Source organism: Crocuta crocuta, unplaced genomic scaffold (genome assembly GCF_008692635.1).
Source record: "Crocuta crocuta isolate KB4526 unplaced genomic scaffold, BGI_CrCroc_1.0 scaffold564, whole genome shotgun sequence".
NCBI classification, from domain to species: domain Eukaryota; kingdom Metazoa; phylum Chordata; class Mammalia; order Carnivora; family Hyaenidae; genus Crocuta; species Crocuta crocuta.
In genome coordinates, this window is record NW_027533010.1 from 1,460,806 (window position 1) to 1,483,089 (window position 22,284).

Below are 22,284 nucleotides of genomic sequence, written 5' to 3' on the forward strand. Positions count from 1 at the left end.
ACAAAACATGCCATTAGAAGATGCCATTTAGGACTTTCATAGCGAGACAGGAAAAGTCAATGCCTGGCTTCAAAACACAGACTGACTCTCTTTTTTCTGCCCTGCTCAATGTAAGGGAAACTTTATGTTTATGTCTCAGAGAGTGCCGCCATCCTCTAACTGTTGGTCTGCAAAAATCACATACTGCTAGTCAAGGAATGCTCTCCTTATCTTGGATTTTGGCATTGACATTGTAAATGGTGTCACTAGGCTCAATCTAAAGGGTCAGAGCAAGAGTCAGGTTCTTAACAAAATCTGCATTTCCGTATTTGCTGCTCAGCCACTTTGTTGAGCAGAAAGAGCCAAGCTGATTCTCTTGTTTGGGGCAAATGGTAGCAAGTGACCCTAAGTTGAAGCCAGTGCTTGTTGACCATTCTGAAAATCCTAGGGCCCTTAAGAATTATGCTAAATCCTTGGAGCACCTGAATGGCTTAGTCGGTGAAGAATCCAACTTCGGCTCAGGTCATGATCTCATGGTTCGTGGGTTCGAGCCCTGCATCAGGCTCTGGGCTGCCAGTTCAGAGCCTGGGGCCTGCTTCAGATTCTGTATCTTCTTCTCTCTCTGACTCCCCTGCTCATGCTGTCTCTTTCTCTCTCTCTCAGAAATAAATAAAACATTAAAAAAAAAAAAAAGAATTATGCTAAATCCACTCTGCCTGTGTTCTATAAAGGGAACAACAAAGCCTGGATGACATCTGATGACAACATGCTTTACTGAGTATTTTTAACTTTTTTTTAAGAGTGTGTGCATGTGCATGAGCAAGACGGGAAATAAGGGAGAAAGAAAATCTTAAGCAGGCGTCATGCCCAGCACTGAGCCCAAGGGATTTCACATCTGTGGAATCATGACCTGAGCCAAAACTAAGAGTCAGTCCCTTAACTGACTGAGCCACCTCGGCACTCCAATTTACTGAATATATTAAACCCATTGTTGAGACCTACTGCTCAGAAAAAAGATTCCTTTCAAAGTATTACTGCTTGTTGATAATGCACTTGGTCACCTAAGAGCTCTGATGGAGATGGACGAGATTAATGTTTTCATGTCTGCTAATACAACATCTATTCTGAAATCCATGAACCAAGCAGTAATTTTAATTTTTAAGTCTTAAGAAATCAATTTCATAAGACTATAAGCTACCATAGCTAGTGATTACTCTGATGGATCTGGCCAAAGGGAATGGAAAACCTTTGGAAAGAATTCACCATTCTGGGTTCCTTTAAGAATATTCGTGATTTGTGGAAAGAGGCCAAAACATCAACATTCACAGGAATTTGAAAGAAATGGATCTCAACCTTCATGTATAACCTTGAGGGGTTCAAGACTCCAGTGGAGGAAGTACTTGCAGATGTGGAAATAGCAAGAGAACCAGAATCGAAAGAGGTTGAAGATATGCTGAATTGCTGCAGTTTCATGATACAACTTGAATGAGTGAGGAGTTGCTTTTTATAGATTATCAAAGAAAGTGGTGTCTTGAGATGGACTACTCCTGGTGAAGATGCTGTGACTGTTGAAATGAGAATATTACATAAACTTAGTTGATAAAGCAATAGCAAGATTGAAGACGATTGACTCCCATTTTGAAGGAAGTTGTACTGTGGGTAAAATGCTGTTCAAACAGCATAACATGCTACAGACAAGTGGCTTGAGAAAGAGAGTGTCATTCGATGTGGCAAACTTCGTTGTTGGCTTATTTAAAAAAAATTTTAACGTTTATTTTTGAGAGAAAGAGACAGAGAGTGAGCAGGAGAGGAGCAGAGAGAGAGGGAGACACACAATCCGACATAGGTTCCAGGCTCTAAGCTGTCAGCACAGAGCCCGACGTGGGGCCCAAAATCACAAGCAGTGAGATCATGACCTAAGCTGAAGTCAGATGCTCAGCCGACTGAGCCACCCAGGCACCCCCGTTGTTGGCTTATTTTAAGAACGTGCACAGCTACCCTAACCTTGAACGACCACCAGCCTGATCAGCAGCCATTGATATCAAGGCAGGACCTTCTACCAGCAGAAGGATGATGACGCTGAGAGCTCAGATGATGGCTAGCATTTTTTAGCAATAAGATATTTTTAAATTATGTACATTGTTTTTTAAGACCTAATGCTACTGCACACTTAATAGACTGTAGTATGGTGTAAACATAACTCGTATATGCAGTGGGAAATGAAAAAGTCATTTGACTAGCTTTATTGTGATATTTGCTTTATTGTGGTGGTCTGGAACTGAATCCGTAAAATCTCCTAGATATTTCTATATAGTACTTTTGCTGTCACAGTATCTGGGTGCATTTTTAAATATTTTCCAAAGAATTCACACCATATTATTAACATGATTGTCCCTGGAAAGTGGGATTATTTGATGGGGGCGAGGGAGAGATAGGTGAAGAGATCTTTCCACTTTATATGCATTGTTATTGTTTTACTTTTCAAAATAAAGTATGTGTCATATTGAAACTTTAAAGTACCAAAATATTCTTAATAGAATTTTTTATCTAAAAATATGTTCATGTTGAGTTTTATAAATTCTTCAGCAGGCTGGGTAGATAATGCATCTTCATTGTTGGCTGGTAGAGCTATAAAATGATAGAACTGTGGTCACGTCAGATTGGGGACAGAGAGAGCTGAGCATGAAATTCTTTTAAAAAGGTTTTATTTATATTAAAATTTGTCTTTCATAAGTTCAGTATCATTGAATGATGCCCCATCAAATGACTTTGTGACATCTCAGCTTTTAATAATACTTTTAAAACTCAGGTAGAGCAGAAAATGATGACACAGACATTTCAAGAACAAAACTTCTTGCTGGATGCAGCCCATGCCAGTATCACTACTGAGCTACAGAGTGTTCAGAATCAGAAAACCCAACTCCAGGCACATCTGTAAGTAAATTATAGGCAAAAACTTCTGTACCTTTCATTCTTGCCTTTGTATTTCTTATGCTTTAATCAGAACGCTTAATTCTGCATTTCTTGGGCCAGATAGAAAGATAAAGACTTTGCCATCAAGGAACTAGTTTTGGTAGAACATTTTGGTAACTGCTCTCAGGCAATGTGCTCTCTGAGAACATGAATCCATTAAAGAACTCTCTTTTAGTGCTCATGTCTCCTTGTTCTCTTACTCCAGGGACCATTTAATCCTTGAGCATAATCAGTGTATCCAGAAAGCACAGGATGCTGAGAAGAGGGCAGCCTTGCAGAAAGAGCTGCTGGAATCAACTATTGGAAGATTGCGAGGTGAATTGGAAGCATCGATGCAAGAGAAGAGGTCTTTGCTAGAGGAGAAAGACAGACTTCAGGAAGAGGTAGGTAGAAGCACATTTATATTACCTCCTGGTTGGGGTGGTGATCTTGTTCTAAAACTATTTTGAGTGCAAGACAAGAAAAGAAATAGAGCCCACCCAGATGCAGTTTGTCTGAGTTGCCCGTTAAAGATATCTTTAGGTAGCTAATCTGTGTTTTTTAGCATGTGGAGTAGCCTGTGCCAAATAGCTATCCCTTAAACAGCATTAGTGACTGTCAACTCATAGTTCACACATCCTCATGTTAGTGAAAGGGTCAGATTTAAAAAATTAATTTCCCCTGAAGGAGTGGGACAATGGAGGTTAAGGGGGAACAGCCTGGTCTTCCTATTTAGGAAGGAACCAGCAGAGTCTGACATGCAGACGTGTCTTTCTAATTTCAGGGCAATTTGTGAAGTCTGCTCTGCCTCAGAGACTCCCTGAGTGGCCCCTTTTCTGAGAGGATGTGCTATCTCTGCAGTGTAGGTATTAATAACATGCAGGGTGTGGCTGCTGTAGTAGAGCCTGTCAGCTGCTTTAAAATTGATTCATTTCTTTTTTTCCCCTCCTTGGGCAGGTTAATAACACAGAGAAAGAACTAGCTCAAGAAAAATGCAATTTGGAAAAGGAATTAGCTGAAAACAAGGTACTCCACGTTTTATTTGTTGATATTTCCCTGTATTTTATTCCCTTCTGTTTCTCTGCCTCTTGTGTCAGCTTGTCTTAGGGGAGATGGGTTATTTTGTTGAATACCAAGATGTAGAAGGACAAAGAAGCCACTGGGTGGATGCAACTCAGAGCACTCCAGTCACTGTGGCACAAGGCTGCTTTTGGGGAGCACTCACTTGTTGAGCTTCTAGTGTTTGCCAGTGAGTCATGATCACCTCTAACCCTAGTGTTACTGAGGATTTTAGCCAGGAAGTCCCTTGAGAGTGAGCTAATGGTCCTTTGAGAAGCAAAGATAATTGCTGACACTGCTGGGTTTTTTGTTTTGTAAAGCCAATTGGGCTTCCTAAGTACCTATTAGCACCTGTCACTGCATCTGTGAGATACTCTCTTCTGGGTTCTAAAAATATAGAATGGCCAGAGACACAATACAATTCTTATTAAAATAAAACAAAGAAAAACAATCTTTAAAACATTGGTCTTTGTGTTTCAAAATTGGGAGAGCATAAAGATTATGTGTCACCATCATCTGGAATTATCTAGAATGTCAAACCTACCCCAGACAGTAAATTCTGCAATACATGTCAGTATAACCATCAATCCTTGGTTACTTTTTGGCTTCTGACCGAATTAAATAATATTCATATTACTGTTACAATATGTGTGTAAACTTATAATTTAAGAATTGGGAAGAAACGAAAAAGATAAATTCTGAGCGCAAGCTCGGATACAGTTCACCACGCTGGCAGGTAGTCTAAGATTTAGTTACAGATCTCTAGAGATTTGAAAATAGTACAACCTAAAAAATCTTTTTATAATTTACTTATTTATTTACTTATTTTATTTAAATCCAAGCTAGTTAACATACAGTGTATATTGGTTTCAGGAGTAGAATTTAGTGATCTGTCACTCACATATAACACCCAGTGCTTGTCACAATCAGTGTCCTCCTTAATGCCCCTCACTCATTTAGCCTCTCTCCCCACCTTCCTCCCCTCGAGTCACCCTCAGTTTTCTCTATATTTAAGAGTCTTCTATGAAGTCGGGATAGAAAGAACATACTTAAATATCATAAACGCCTTTTATGAGAAGCCCACAGCTAATAGCATCCTCAATGGGGAAAAACTGAGAGCTTTCCCCCAGAAGTCAGGAACACGACAGGGATGTCTACTCTGACCACTGTTGTTTTACATAGTGCTGGAAGTCCTAGCATCAGCCATCGGACAACAAAAGGAAATAAAAGACATCAGAATTGGCAAAGAAGCAGTCAGACTTTCACGTTTCTCAGAAAACATGATGCTCTACGTGGAAAACCTGACAGACTCTACCAGAACCCTACTAGAACCGATCGATGAACTCAGAAAAGTTGCAGGGTACAAAATCAATGTACAGAAATCGGTTGCATTTTTATACACCAATAATGAAACAACAGAAAGAGAAATCAAGAAACTGATCCCATTCATAATTGCACTAAAAACCATAAAATACCTAGGAATAAACCTAACCAAAGATATAGGAGATCTGTATGATGAAAGCNCGGCAAAGGGAACAGGCAATGAAACTAATAGGCAACCGACGGAATGGGAAAAGATATTGCAAATGACATATCGAATAAAGGGCTAGTATCCAAAATCTATAAGGAACTCACCAAACTCCACACCTGAAAAATAATCCAGTGAAGAAATGNTGCCATTTGTAGCAATGTGGATGGAACTTGAGGGTGTTATGCTAAATGAAATAAGTCAGGCAGAGAAAGGCAGATCCCATATGTTTGCACTTATAAGTGGAACAGAAGAAACTTAACAGAGGACCATGAGGGAGGTGAAGGAAAAAATAGTTGGGGAGAGGGGCACCTGGGTGGCTTAGTCGGTTAAGCGTCCGACTTTCGCTTGGGTCATGATCTCGCGGTTTGTGGGTTCGAGCCCCGCGTCGGGCTCTGTGCTGACTGCCAGCTCAGAGCCTGGATCCTATTTCAGAGTCTGACTCCCTCTCTCTCTGACCCTCCCCTGCTCACGCTGTCTCTCTCTCTCTCNACAATAAACTGTGAAAGAAAAAAAAATCTCTTATGTTTTGTTTCCCTCTCTGTTTTTATCTTATTTTTGCTTCCCTTTAAACTGGTAAGGACTTTACTGGTGTCAGTTTGGCCTTAAATATGCTTTTTAAAATTTGGAGAATTGGTGGATACTATTAAATTCATGAATGCTTTTTGCTTAAAATGCTAGGGAATGTTACTTGGCTAAGGCAAGTACTGTATGTCTGTGATTAAAACATAGCATCATTTTGCTCATCTGATTTCATTTGTTTGAATGCAGGCTAAATATAAGTGCATGGGGCTAAAAGACATTTGCTGGTTAGAGAAGTTTTATTAGGCCAAATGATCATGCTTATACAGGGTCTTTTTTTTTTTTTTTTTGCCTAATTTGATATTTTTCAAATGTGTGTTCATCGTAAAACCATGTTCTTCTAGTCAGACTTATTAAGTTATAGTATGCATGGTGAAATTCACTTTTTTTTTTTAGTGTACAGTTCTGTGAGTTTTGGCAAACACATACAATTATATAAGCACCTTCACAGTGAAAATAGAGAATATTTCTATCACCCTAGGGAGGTCCCTGGTGCCTCTTTGTTATGAACCTCTTCTTCCCCTTCCATCCTTTGACAACCATGGATCTGCTTTTCTGTTCCTGTGGTTATGCCTTTCCCAGAATATCATAAATGGAATCATGCAACATGCAGCATTTTAAGTCTGGCTTCTTTTATTTAGCATAAGGTATTTGAAGTTCATGCTGTTGTATGTATCAGTTGATTGTGTTCCATTATATGGATATACCATAATTTCTTTACCCATTTGAAGGACATTTGAGTTGGTAAATTTTGCAGTTATGAGTAAAGTCTGTATAAATATTGAAATATGAATACATATTTTTATTTCTTTTGGGTGTGTAACAGGATTTGGAATTCTAGATCCTGCGGTAAATATACGTTTGGCAGAATAATAAACTATTCAGCTGTTTTCCAAAGAATCTGTACAATCTTGCCTTCCCATCAGTTTCTCTGCATTTTCACCAGCTCTTGGTATTGTTGGTCCTTTTAGTTTCTGCCCTTCTAATGGGCATAAGAGTGCTATATTAGTGTGGCTAATTACTGCATTTCTCTAGTGTTTAATCATATTGAGCATCTTTTCCTCTGTCATCCACAACTTGAAGTGTCTCTTCAAATCTTTTAGCCATTTGTAGCTGAGTTGTTTGTTTTCTTATGTTGGTTTTTCTAGAAATTTTAACATGGCCTTATACTGATTCTTATGTAAAAAATTCTTAACTGTTTGCATATGTACAAATCTCATATGTGCTTTACATATTTTTCTTCCACTTTATGCCTTGTTTATTTCATGCTGTTTCGAAAAACAAGTTTTACATTTTGATCAAATCCACCTTACAAATTTTTAAATTTTTGGGTCATATTTTTTATATCCTACTTTTAATTTTGGATCATATATAAGAAATTTTTGCCTAACCTATCAAAGATTTTCTTTTTTGCTCTCGAGACGTTTATAGTTTCAGGTTTTATATCAGCTCTATGATACATTTCTAGTTATTTTGGGGATATCATACAAGGTATAGTTCAAGGTTCATTTTATTTTCAAATGGATCGTCTGATCTAGTTCTTTTTATTATTGAGATAATTAGTATATGATAAATTCAGCTTCTTAAAATATACAATTCAGTGGTTTCAGATGGCAAACATCGTAACTATCTAATTCTAGAAACTTTTTATCACCAATACAAAACCTGGTACCCATTAGAATTCACCCCCCATTCTGCCCTGCCCCCAGCTCCCGGCAACCACTATTCTATTTTCTGTCTCTATGAATGTGTCTGTTCTCATATTTCATATAAATAGAATAAAATAGTATGTGGCCTTTTGGGTCTAGCCTCTTTACTAGGTATAAAGTTTTCAAGCTTCATCCATACTGTTCCTTTTAAGGGCGGAATAATAATATATTGTGTGAGCGCACCACACTTGACTTAGCCATTCGTCAGTTGATACGTATTTAGTTTTTTCCACTTTCTGGCTGTGAAGAATAAGGTGATGAACATTTGCATACAATTTTTGTGTGTGTAAGCATATGTTTTCAATTCTCTAGAAGTAAAACTGGGTCATATGATAACTATCATTTTGAGAAACTACCCGAGTGTTTTACAAAGTGGCTGTACCATTTTAGAATCCCACCAGCAGTGTATGAAGATACAAATATCTCCACATTTTCACCTACATTTATTATTGTCTGCTTTTTAAAAAATTAATATACTCATCCAAGTGGGTATGGAGTATCTCATGGTGTTTTTTAATTGGGGTGAAACTCACATAATAGAAAACCAAACACTTTAAAGGGAACAATTCAGTGGCTTTATATATATTTGCAATGTTATGTAACTACCACCTCTGTCTAGTTCCAAAACATTTTCATCACCTAGAAGGAAACCCCTTACCCATTAATTAATCATTTCCTATTCCCTCCTTCCTCTCACCCCTGACAGTGACCAATCTGCATTCTGTCTGTATGGATCTACCTATCTGGATATTTCATATAAATGTAATCATACAATAAGTAATCTTTTGTGTCTGGCTTCTTAGAATAACAGTTTTGAGGTTCACCCATGCTGTTGTACATATCAGTAATCGATTTCCTTTTACTCCTTTTTATAGTTGAATAATATTCACTGTGTGTGTGTGTGTGAGAGAGAGAGAGAGAGAGGTGTATATATACATATACCACCATTTGTTTTGTTCGTATGTTCATCTATTGATAGACATTTGCATTGTTTGCTTGCACCTTTGTGATTAGTGCTGCTATAAATGTACATATGTGTTGTACATGTATTTGGGACACATATCAATGAATGGAATTACTGGGCCATATGGTAATTTTAAGTTTCTGAGGGACCACTGGACTGTTGTCCACAGTGCCAAACTATTTTACATCCCCACAAGCAGTGTACAAAGGTTCCAATTTCTCCACGTCCTCACCAACAGTTATTTTTTTAATTTTTAATAATAGCCATCCTAGTAGTTGTGAAAGTGCTACCTTGTTTTGGTTTTGATTTGCATTTCCCTAATTACTAATAACTAAAGATGTTGAGCATCTTTTTATGTGCTTTTTGGCCATTTGTATATTTTCTTTGGAGAAATGTCTATTCAGATCAGCTGCCCATTGTAAACTGGGTTATCTTTTAATTGTTGAGTTGTAAGAGTTCTTTATACATTCTGGATGGTAGGTCTTTATCAGATATGTATGTGATTTGTAGGTATTTTTCTCCCATTCTGTGGGTTCTGATTTTTTTTTATTTTGGTTTTTTTTTTTTTAAGAAAGAGCACAAGCAGGGGAGAGGAGCAGAGTGGGAGAGAGAGAGAGAGAGAGAGAGAGAGAGAGAGAGAGAGAGAGAATCTTAAGCAGGCTCCATGCTCACCATGGAGACTGACACGGGGCTCAATCCCATGACCCTGATAATGACCTGAGCTAGAATCAAGTGTTGAATGTTCAACCAACTGAGCCACTCAGGCACCCCATATGGGTTCTGTTTTAAATTTTTAGATTTTTTTTTTTTTTTTTTTTTTACAAATAGTTTATTGTCAAATTGGTTTCCATATAACACCCAGTGCTCATCCCTACAAGTGCCCTCCTCCATGCCCATCTCTCCCCTTCCCCCCCGCCACACCCATCAGTCCTCGGTTTGTTATCAGTATTCAAGAGTCTTTCATGGTTTGCCTCTCTCCCTCTCCCCCACTATTTCACCCCTTCTTCTCCCCCTTGGTCCTCCGTTAAGTTCCTCCCAATCCTCCTATACGTGCAAACATATGGTATCTGCCTTCTCTGCCTGACTTATTTCGCTCAGCATAACACCCTCTAGTTCCATCCACGTTGCTACACAAGGCCAGGTTTCATTCTTTCTCATTGCCATGTAGTATTCCATCGTATAGATAAACCACATCTTTTGGATCCATTCGTCCGTTGATGGACACTTAGGCTCTTTCCATTAAATTTTTAGATTTTTTTGACATTCAGTTTATTTATTTATTTTTTTGGTTGTCTGTGCTTTGATGTTACATCTGAGAAACTATTGCCTAATACAAGGTCACAAAGGTTAACTTTTTTTGTTCTAAGAACTTTATAGCTTTTCATACTACATTTAGGTCTTTGAGCCATTTTGAGTTAATTTTATATATGAGTTGAGGTAGAGGTACAAATTCATTATTTTATATGTGGGTATCCAGTTGTCCCAGCACCATTTGTTGAAAGGCTATTCTTTCTATTGAATAGTGTTGGCTCCCTTGTCAAAACCCAGTTAACCATAGAAGTATGGATTTATTTCTGGAATTTGAATTCTGTTCCACTGGTTTCTATGTCTTTCCTTTGCCAGTACCACACAGTCTTGATTACTCTAGCTTTGTAGTAATTTTGAAATCAAGATGCAATAGTCCTCCAACATTTTTTTTTTTTTTTTGGTCAAGATTGTTGTGACAATTCTGGATACTTATATTTCTCTATAAGTTTTAGGATCAGCTTTTAATTTTTGAAATTTTGATAGTTTTCATCGAATCTGTAGCTCAACTAGGGGAGTATTGCAATGAATATATTTTTTCTGTAGAAGAATGTGTTATCTGCAAATAGAGTTTTATTTCTCCTTCTCACATTTGCTGCCTTCCTTTCCTCCTTTCTTTCCTTCTTTATTTCTTTCCTCCTTTACTTCTTTCTTTCTTTCTTTCTTTTCTTCCTTTCTTTTCTTCTCTTTCTTTCTTTCTTTCTTTCTTTCTTTCTTCTTCCTTCCTTCCTTCCCTTCCTCCCCTTCCTTCCCCTTCCTTCCCCTTCCTTCCCCTTCCTCCCTTCTTCTTTCCTTCTGTAATTGCTTTGGATAGAATCTCCAATACAACACTGAATAGAAATGGTGAGAGCAGACAGACATCCTTGTCTTGTTCCTCACTTTAGGGGGAAAGCTTTCAGTCTGTCACCATTAAGTATGATGTTAGCTGTGGGCTTTTTCTAAATGCTCTTTATCAGGATGAGGAAATTTCCTTCTTTTCCTAGTTTGGAGTTTTCATCATGAAAGTATGTTGAGTTTTGTCAATTGCATATTCTATGTCTATTGAGATAATCCTGTAGATTTTGTCCTTTATTACTATGGTATTATTACATTGGTTGATTTCAAATGTTGAACCAAGCTTTCATTTTGGGGATAAATTTTACTTGTTCATGATATATAATCCTTTTATATGTTGTTTTATCTGGCTGGCTTGTTGAGGATTTTTGAATTGTTATAAATAAGGGATGTTGTTCTATAGTTTTCTTGTGATACTTTGGTTTTAGTATCAAAGTGATACTGGCCTCTTAAAATGATTTGGCAAGTGTTACCTCCCCTTCTATTTTTGGGAAGAGTTTTTGAGGCATTGGTGCTAATTTATCTTTAAATGTTTTATAGAATTTACCAGAAGCCTTCTGGTTCCAGGTTTTTCTTTGTGGGGAATTTTTTTATTTGTTTTAAGTTATTATTATTGATTCAATGGCTTGTTAGAGATCTCACTCACATTTTCCACTTTTTTAGTTTCAGTAGTAGTGCTAAGAATTTTTCTATTTCATCTAAGCTGTGTAACTTATTGGTATATAATTGTTCATAGTAGCTCCTTTGCTTTATTTCTTTAAGTTCAGTATAATGTTCACTCTTCATTCCTAATTTCAGTAATTTGCGTCTTTCCCTCTCCTTTTTTCTTTCTGCCTTTTTTATTGTTAATACAGCTCAAGTGTTGTCAATTTTGTTCATCTTTTCAAAGAACCAACTTTTGGTTTTACTGATTGTCTCTATTATTTTTTTTCCTCTCTTTTTCTGCTTTAATCCTCATTCTTTTCGTCCTTCTGCTTGCTTGGGTTTAATTGGCTCTTTCTAGTTTTTTAAGATAGCAGCTTATGTTGTCAGTTTATTTTTCTTTTTTAACATAGTTGTCTACAGGATAAATTTCCCATTAAGCACTCCTTTAGCTGCATTCCATACATTTTGTCATATTTTCATTTTTGTTCATCGCAAAGTATTAACTTCCCTTGTGATTTTCTTTTTGGCTAATTAGTTATTTAGAAGTTTGTTGTTTAATTTTCCCATACATGTGACTTTCCCAAATTTCTTCCTTTTATTAATTTCTAATTTTATTTCATTATGGTTGGAGAACATACTTTGTATACTTCCAGTCCTTTCAAATTATTGAGAGTTCTGTGGCCTACCTAACATGGTACATCTGGAGAATGTTGCATATGTACTTGAGAAAAATGGTGTCCTGTTATTGTTGGGAAGAGTGTTCTATAGATGTCCAATTGCTTTATAGTGTTGTTAAAGTCATTTGTCTCCTCTGTGATCTTCTGATTGTTCTATTCATTATTGAAAGTGACATATTGAAGTCTCCAACTATGTTGAATCACTGATTTCTCCCTTCAATTCTATTAGTTTGTCTCATTTATATTAGCACTCTGTTGTTAGAGGCATATATGTTTATAAATGTTATATCTTCTTGATGGATTGAACCTTTTTTCAGTATATAATATCTCTTAGGCTCCTGGACCCAATTCCAACATGCCAGGGGGTTCCCCCACACACAACACTGAGCAGTTTTTGGATACCAACAGGGCATCTGAGAATTCAACTCAGTTCTTACACTGTCTACCCAAAGATAGCATTGGATTCCACAGGTTATGGGTTCAGTCCTACAAGATTTCTCCCACCCCTGACCTCCCACTTCAGATGCCAGTCTCCAGCTCCAGGCTGTTATACCAGGCTGCTGTGCTTCTGACCTATTGGCTATAGATTGGAGATTCCAACAGCCTCATCCTTAGATTCTTGTAATTTGCTAGAGTGCTTCACAGTACTCAGGGAAACACATTTGCCGGTCTATTAAAGGATATGATAAATGACACATATCAACAGCCAGATGAAGAGATACATAGGGTGAAGTGTGGGGAAAGGGCAATGAGTTTCCATGCCCTCACCAGGCACACCACTCTCTCCAGTTTCCATGTGTTCACCAACTCAGGAGCTCTTGGAACCCAGTCCTTTGGGGGTTTTATAGAGGCTTCAGTGCATGGTTATTATTGACTTAGTGATTGGCCATTGGCTGTAATTCAGTCTTCAGTCCCTCTTCCCTCCTTGGAAGTTAGGGGCTAGTACTGAAAGTTTCAACCCTCTAATCACTTGGTTGGTCCTCGTGGCAATCAGTCCCCACTCTTAGGTGGGGTTCAGAAGTTACCTTCATTATTAACAGGACACCTATTTCACCTTTATGGCTCTGAAATGTTTTCAGGAACCGTGGGTGAAGACCACATATATCTGAAAAATGTATTTTGGTCACCTGAATAAACATATTTCTTATAAACCATTATATTATAATGGTCTTCTTTATCTCACACATTTTTGTCTTAATGTCAGTTTTGTCTAATGTTAGTATCGTTACTTCAGCTTTTTTCAGGTTACGTTCAGCTTTTTTCAGGTTACGTTTACAAGATGTATCTTTTTCCATTCTTTTAATTTTGACCTATTCGTGTCTTTGGGGGAAAGGGAGAGAGGCAAACCATGAGAGACTCTTGAATACTGAGAAACAAATCGTGTCTTTGAATCTAAAGTGTGTCTCTTATAAACAGCATACAGTTGGATCATTTAAAAGATACATTGTGCTTATCTCTGCTTTTTTGGTGGAGTGTTTAATCTATTTATATTTAACATAATTACTGCTAAGGTAGGATTTACATCTGCCACATTACTGTTTATTTTTTATGTCTTAAATGCTTTTGGTTCCTCTCTATCTCCATTACTGCCTTCTTCTGTGTTAAGTAGATATTTCTAGTGCACTAATTTAACTCCCTTATTCTTTCTTTTACTGTATATTTTTGCATTATGAGTAACCAAGAAAGTTACAAAGAAATATATATAAACACCTTTTAGGGGTGCCTGGTGGCTCAGTCAGTTAAGCATCCAACTCTTGATTTCAGCTCAGGTCATGATGTCGTGGTTTGTGAGATCAAGCCCCATGGCATGATCTGCACTGACAGCATGGAACCTGCTTGGGATTCTCTCTCACCCTCTCTCTCTCTCTCAAAATAAATACACATTTAAAAACAAAAACAAGAAAATACCTTTTACACATACCTATATTGCTACCTTTACTGTAGCAGCTGTACTCTTTATTTCTTTATGTGAATTCCAGTTATTATCTAATACCTTTTTATTTCAGCTTGAAGAACTCTCTTTCATATTTTTTCTAGGACATCTTTTCAACCTCCATAACCCCACCAGAAAGTGGACCCTGGTCCAGAGCCACACAATTTTAATTGAGATTAAAGAGAATTGAGAAATCCCTATCAAAATAACACCAACATTCTTCACAGAGCTAGTACAAACAATCCTAAAATATGTATGGAATCAGAAAAAACCCCGAATAGCCAAAGCAATATTGAAAAAGAAAACCAAAGCTGGAGGCATCAGTCTCAGACTTCAAATGTATTACAAAGCTGTAATCATCAAGATGGTATGGTACTGGCACAGAAACAGACACTCAGATCAGTGGAACAGGACAGAGAACGCAGAAATGGACCCACAAACGTATAGCCAACTAATTTTGACAAAGCAGGAAAGAATATCCAGTGGAATAAAGACAGTCTCTTCAGCAAATGATGCTGGGAAAACCGGACAGCAAATGAACGTGGACCACTTTATTACACCATACACAAAAAGAAACTCAAAATGAATGAAAGACCTAAACATAAGACAGGAAGCCATCAAAATCCTAGAGGAGAAAGCAGGCAAAAACCTCTTTGACCTTGGCCGCAGCAACTTCTTACTCAACACATCTCCAGAGGCAAGGGAAGCAAAAGCAGAAATGAACCTATTCTGAGGTCCCTGTTGGGACCTCATCAAAATAAAAAGCTCTGCACAGCAAAGGAAACCATCAGCAAAACTAAAAGGCAACCCACGGAATGGGAAAAAGTATTTGCAAACCACATACCAGATAAAGGGTTGGTATCCAAAATCTGTAGAGAACTTCTCAAACTCAACACCCAAAAAAACAAATTAAGTGAAGAAATGGGCAATAGACACTTCTCTAAAGAAGACATCCAGACCACCAAACAACACATGAAAAAATGCTCAACATCACTCATAATCAGGGAAATACAAATCAAAACCACAATGAGATACCACCTCACACCTGTCAGAATGGCTAACATTAACAACTCAGGCAACAACAGATGTTGGCAAGGATGCAGAGAAAGAAGATCTGTTTTGCGCTGCTCGTGAACATGCAAACTGATGGAGCCACTCTGGAAAACAGTACGGAGATTCCTCAAAAAATTAGAAATAGAACTACCCTATGACCCATGAATTGCACTACTAGGTATTTATCCAAGGGATACAGGTGTGCTGTTTCAAAGGAGCACATGCACCCCAATGTATATAGCAACGCTATTGACAATGGCCAAAGTATGGAAAGAATCCAAATGTCCATCAATGGATAAATGGATAGAGATGTGGTACATATATACAATGGGGTATTAATCGGCAATCAAAAAGAATGAAATCTTGCCATTTGCAACTATGTGGTTGGAACTAGAGAGTATTACGCTAAGTGAAATTAGAGAAAGACAAACATATGATTTCACTTGTATGAGGAATTTAAGATATAAAATAGATAAAAGGGAAGGGAAGCAAAAATAATGAAAACAGGGAGGGGGATAAAACATAAGAGACTCTTAAATACAGAGAACAAACAGGGTTGCTGGAGGGGTTGTGTAGGAGAGGATGGGCTAAATGGGTAAGGGGCATTAAGGAATATACTCCTGAAATCTTTGTTGCACCATATGCTTACTAACTTGGATGTAAACTAAAAAATAAATTACAAAAAAAAAGAATTGACATTTTAGCAATATTCAATCTTACACATGAACGTCACATACCTCCCTATTTTATTTAGGTTTTTAATTTCTCTTACCAGTATTTTGTTAATTTTGAGCATATTAAATACTGGACATATTTTAGATTTGTACCAAAGAATTTCATGGGTTTTGGTACTACTACAAAAGGTAAACTTTTAAGAAATATCAATTTCCAATTGTTTGTTGCTAGTATATAGAAATACAATAGGGTTGCATCCTTATATCCTTCAACCTTACTGAAGTCACTTATTCTCGTACCTTTTTTGTAAATTTTTTGAAATTTCCTATGTAGATAATCATATCTGTTATAATTAGAGATATTTTTATTTCTCCATTTCCAGTCTCTATGCCTATTATACTTTTTCTTTATTGCTTCAGGTATGGCCTCCTGTATGATAATGAATAGGAATGGTGAGAATAGATATTCTTGCTTTTTTCCCAGTGTTATGGAGAAATATTCAAGTCTTTCACTATTAAGATATTAGTTGTAGGGGTGCCTGGGTGGCTCAGTCAATTGTGTATCTGACTTCGGCTGAAGTCGTGATCTCACAGCTCATGGGTTTGAGCNGTAGAGATATTTTTATTTTCCATTTCCAATCTCTATGCCTATTATACTTTTTCTTTATTGCTTCAGGTATGGCCTCCTGTATGATAATGAATAGGAATGGTGAGAATAGATATTCTTGCTTTTTTCCCAGTGTTATGGAGAAATATTCAAGTCTTTCACTATTAAGATATTAGTTGTAGGGGTGCCTGGGTGGCTCAGTCAATTGTGTATCTGACTTCGGCTGAAGTCGTGATCTCACAGCTCATGGGTTTGAGCCCAGTGTCAGGCTCTGTGCTGATGGCTTGGAAACTGGAACCTGGTTTGGATTCTGTCTCCCTGTCTTCTGCCCCTCCCCCACTCACACTCTGTCATTCTCTCCTTCAAAAATAAACATTTAAAAAATGTTTAATTATAATAAAAAGATATTACTTGCAGATTTTTAGTAGATATACTTTATCAGGTAGAGATGGTTCCTTTTCATTTCCAGATTGCTGAGTTTTTATCATGAATGTTGAATTTTGTGAAATGCATTTTCTGCATCTATAGAGATTATTATTATAGCTTTTCTTCTGTATGTTACAGTCTACTAATTGATTTTGAGTGTTTAACAGAGTTTGTATTACTGGGATAAACTTAGTCCTGCTTTGTTATCCTTTTTATATATTGCTGGATTCATTTTACTAGTATTTTGCGGAGGCCTTCATCTATATTTATAAGCTTAAATTAATATTTAAGTAAATATCAAGTACCAGAAGGACTTCTAGTAAATATGAACGATATAATTTGTCATAATCCTCCATCTGAAGACAACTAGAAAAGCTGAAAAATGTAAAAGAAAAGGAAAAATGTTTAAAAAATCATCAGAGCTATCAGACTGCTAATTCCTGCATTTAGAGACAGGATAACACATTCATACAGTAACTTCTATTTTGCAATTAGAAGTGTCATTTTAACAGACACATAGACCAATGGAACAGAATTGAGAACTCAGAAGTGGACCCAAAAGTATACAGCCNCATAAATAGATTTCTTTTCTCCGTTTGTGTTTCAAAGGCAGACATAAATACATTGACCCATAACCTGCAGACTCTAGAGGAAAAGAATAAGGACCTGTCAGAACAAATGGCTTCCCTAGAACTTCAGCAAGTCACTTCTGATTACAATGGGGTGGGTATAAAAAGGTCAGTCTAAATTAGGAATTAGTGACTCGTGTGTGTTTAAAAAATCAGAAGTTAGAAGATGAGTTTTCTTTATTTGTGTTTTAATAAATATCGTTGAGTCTTGAATAACACAGGCTGAATATGGCAGCCTTACAAGCACTCAAATAATAAAAGATTAAGAAAACAAGAATTTGAGGCAGCTATTAAACATTTTCCTCCACAGATGATCTTTAGTACTGAAAAGGGCAAATATTTCTAATGTTTTAAAATATTTCCTCATCTATAAATTATGAGAAAGAAACTTGTATTTTTCTTTTCCTTTTCTGACCATTCCATTAGGCAATCAGTAATGAGTACATAAGTACGGTTTGTAAAAGTATTTGAATGGTAGAGTTCTTAAAACATATTCAAGTGGTGGGTATTTCAAGAGATGATCATCCTGTTAAGTAGCTAATGTTTCCTGTGTGCTCTTGAGTACCTGATAAAGAATTAGTTACTGCTTCTATAACATGCAAATCACCTTTGAAAATTGCATAGAAGGCCCTGATGTGAGTCTGTCTTGATCTAAGTTAAATTCTTTCAAACTCTGTCATAAGCTGCTCATTACTTCAACTATGAAATCTTAGAAAATTATCTAAGTCCCTTACATTTTCATGGCCTTAGAACCAGACTGCCTACATTTCAATTTTGGCTGTGACCTTGAGTATGATGCTTAACCTCTCTGGGCCTCAGTTTCTTAATTTGTCAGAGTGGGGAAAATAATACCATTATTAGAAGGTTGTTGGAGGATTAAGTAAGTTAATACATGTAAAGCATGTAGCACATAACTAACATTTATTGAATTTTTAGTATTTGAACTATCCCAGAAAAAAAAAAAAAAAAGCCTTTAAGTTCCTATTATAGCAACAAGGTGCATTAGCTCTAATTCCTGGTACTATCTCAGACCAACCCTCCGTTCCCAAGATTAAAGATTTATCCATGTCCTCTGCTCATTGGCCATGTACCAGCTAGGCTTTTTTTTTTTTTAATGTTTTCTTTATTTCTAGGAGAGAGAGACAGAGACAGCATGAGCAGGGGAGGGTCAGAGAGAGAGGGAGTCACAGACTGAAACAGGATCCAGGCTCTGAGCTGGCAGTCAGCACAGAGCCCGACGCGGGGCTCGAACCCACGAACCGCGAGATCATGACCTAAGCGAAAGTCGGACACTTAACCGACTAAGCCACCCAGGCGCCCCCCAGCTAGGCTTATCCTTGCTCCTGGCCTGCTCCACAGGCCGTCCACAACTCAGAATCTGAGATAGTCACTCATTTAAGTGCTCTCTAATTTCTGGTCTTCCACTGAGTCTCTTAAATATAAATCCTATTTAAATAATCTGGAAACAATCTAAATTACTGCCTTAATATCTGCTTTCCCTTAGCAACTGGAACAAATGGAACAACTTCTTTTCTGTTTGCTGTGAATTTAAATAAGTGACCTTGTGTCAGATACTATCACATTTTTATTTTGCTAAGACAGTTTACCCTATGACTTTGTTAACATTCTCTTAGGTGACCAAAACAGAGGAAGTTATTTTTAAAGTATATTTAAAAGATTAATAGAATTTTTTTATGCCTTTGCCTAAAAGAGGGAACTTTATTGAGGTAAAAATACCATTATTTTAAAAATTCTTGGGCATCTTTTATAAGAGACAGACTAGTTACTGAGAAAAAAAGACTTCATATTCAAGAGGGCAAGCAAAGTTATCTTTTGAGTGTTTGTTATAGCTAGCATGTTTTAGGTTTAAATCTAGCTCTTGGTATTTTATATTGCACTTTACAGCACATGGGGCCCCTCAGTTTATAGAACTTAGAATTGAATTTTAAATAACTATGCTTTTATGGTTATGGTATAGTTTTGTTTGTGTAACATCATTGGCCCTCCTTGTTTGTTGCTGAAGACTTGGTCAAAACATAATCCCAAATGTTGTGTTCATGGAACTTTTTTACCTCATAGCTTCCAAAATAGAAAGTATTGTGGGAAAGGGAGACTGTATGTCTTACACTGATAGAAAATTAATTGATGATTGATTTTATGATAGTATATTCTGACTAACCTCCTGTTTACTGTTAACAGTCTATATTTCCCTTAGGTAATTTTTTTTTTAATGTTTATTTTTGAGAGAGAGGGGGTAGGGGAGAGAGAAGGGTGGGGAGAGGGAGGGAGACACAATTCGAAGCAGTCTCCAGGCTCTGCCCTGTCGAGGCTGCCCTCGAACCCATGAACTGTGAGATCATGACCTGAGCCGAAGTCAGACACTTAACTGACTGAGCCACCCAGGTGCCCCACCCTTAGGTTATTTTGAAACCAAAACTTTCTTAGCCTGAATGCTTTTAAAAAATAATTTCCTTTGCCTTAGTGGGAACCACATAGAGTGATTAAAGTTGAAACTTTAAGAAACAATGTATGAATATATATTATGTATGAAATAAATATTGGTCTGATAGGACAAATACTTGCATGGGTCATAATGGTGTACCCACAGATAGCCAATATTGGATATAATTTTTTATTTATACTGAATGTGCATTATTTGGGGGTGGGTTGTATAGAAGGACTAATCACTCTTTATGGCTTTTCCATAGGTTTTTATCAAGCCTAGAATGTCTAAAATGGCCTAATTCTTCTAGCCAAGGCAACTACCAAAGAGAAAACCATGCTCCAGACTAGTGTACCCTCTTGTAGAACATATGCTTTATGAAAATATTTTGAACACAGGAAGAAATGAGTTACATGTTACTACATGGTAATCTAGTTTGGAATGTGTTTTGCTTTTATTTGGAAAATATTCATAACACTTAAATGAAGTACACTACCAAGTGGAAACCGAGGAATACCTGTAACTGTGTTGGAGACAGTGAGAATTATCTCTTGTATAACTTAATATCCCTACATATGTGATTTCATCTTTATTAACTTGTCTAAAGTTGAACATAAAACAAGTCCAAGTTCTTTGGATTTAAATACTAAAAAGGCCTCCTGGTCTATAGTAATTATGTCAATATAGGATATTTACCAGCATTAATAACATTTCCCACTCACGATTTACTGCAAATGATCCATAGTGCAGCACCTTGGCCAATGTGATTAAGAATTTGCATTCTGAGTTGCTTTTGCTTTTGTGTGTATTATTCCTACAATTTATTTGTGAAGATAATTTTGACAATTATCAGGCAAATATCAGTGTGTCCTGTTATTAAGATATAACACTGAAATTGATCACGGAATGTGAAAATTTCCATATTCAATCACTAATAATGGAATCACGCCAAATTCAATCACTGGAGTGCCAAAAGGCCCAAAATTTAACCAGAATAAAACTGTATTTTATGTTTTTTTTTTCTTTCTGAAAAAGTCTGAGGAAAAACACATATAAAAAATATAAAGTCATTATTAAAGGCAGTAATGTTTCTCTAAGATAACACGGTGTAGAGTGCTTGATCAAACAATATTGGAATTTCCAGTAAAATGTTTCTTTTGTTTGTAGATTTTTTTTTTTATTGCTTCTTATATGGTAACTGATATGTCTTCTGTCTATGTAGTTGTGATCATTTGCAGCTTATGTTTTCTTAAAGAAATATATAATTTTTAAACTGCATATCTACGATCACTGATACAACCACCCACACTTGGGTTAGTTTACAGCTACGGGGGGCCTGGGTGGCTCAGTCTATTAAGTGTCCAACTCTTGGTTTTGGCTCGCATCATGATCTCACAGTTCATGAAGCCAAGACCTGCATCCCTGCTTAGGATTCTCTCTCTCCCTCTCTTTCTGCCCCCCTCCCTCTCATGCCTGCTTGTGTGCACGCGCGCGCTCTCTCTCTCTCTCTCTCTCCCTCCCTCGCTCCCTCCCTCTCTCCTCTCTCTCTCTCTCTCAAAATAAACAAACTTAAAGAATAAGCAAAAAACAACAAACTTTGGGATGCTTAAGGCACTCATGCTTTCACTAGCAGTCTTTTAATGTTGCATATTAGCACTATGATCAGCTATCTAGGGAAAAATTAAGAGGCAGCAGAGACAAATAAATATGAATCTTGGTTTCATCACCGTAGAAATGATAAGAGTATAAATGCTTGTTCAGAAAATGGTTGTTCGCTTCTGTGCCGAGGTACTGATATCTGTGTTTGCTTTGTCAGATTGCTCAACAGCAGGTGGAAAAGGTCTTGGGAAGAATTACTGAAAGTAAAAATAAACTGGCCTATGAAAAGGGAAAACTCCAGGTATGAGATTTTATTTTCTAATTTGTGTTGTCTAATTTTTTAATGCCAATTTTTAACCTAAATATGCTGGATTTTGAGAGAACCTAGCTTTACTAATTCTGTAACTTTGGACAAGTTTTGAACCCTCCTAAGTTCATTAGATAAAATCAGTGATTTCCATTCACATATCTGTAATGTAATACTGAAACTAAAATTGTGAAACCAAAGCCCATTCTGTGGCTATTGAAGTTGTATCATGATTGTTTTGTGCATGGTCATTCACCAAGAATGTTAGAGAACCCATGCTCTCTTGTTGTTGAATTTTTATAACGTTCTTAAAAAGAAATAACCGTGGATACGGGGACTCAAAGGCAATAGACTTAAGTGATTAGGATGATACTGTTCT

The 22,284-nt window shown here is 36.9% G+C and overlaps 1 protein-coding gene across 9 annotated transcripts in view; it reads left to right on the forward strand.

Moving 5' to 3' along the window:
• Positions 1–22,284, forward strand: part of CCDC150 (coiled-coil domain containing 150) — a 98,023-nt gene that overhangs the window by 34,256 nt on the left and 41,483 nt on the right. For 7 of the 9 annotated variants that reach the window (XR_013330671.1, XM_077745788.1, XM_077745789.1 and 4 more), the window contains 5 exons: positions 2,789–2,913; positions 3,158–3,335; positions 3,889–3,957; positions 17,537–17,650; positions 21,816–21,899. Coding sequence is in view for 8 of the 9 variants with exons in the window: in XM_077745788.1 (XP_077601914.1) it covers positions 2,789–2,913; positions 3,158–3,335; positions 3,889–3,957; positions 17,537–17,650; positions 21,816–21,899 (570 nt within the window). In the remaining variant the exon portion in view is untranslated. The remainder of the gene's footprint in view (positions 1–2,788; positions 2,914–3,157; positions 3,336–3,888; positions 3,958–17,536; positions 17,651–21,815; positions 21,900–22,284) is intronic. The other 2 variants (XM_077745791.1, XM_077745792.1) reach the window with 1 other exon arrangement.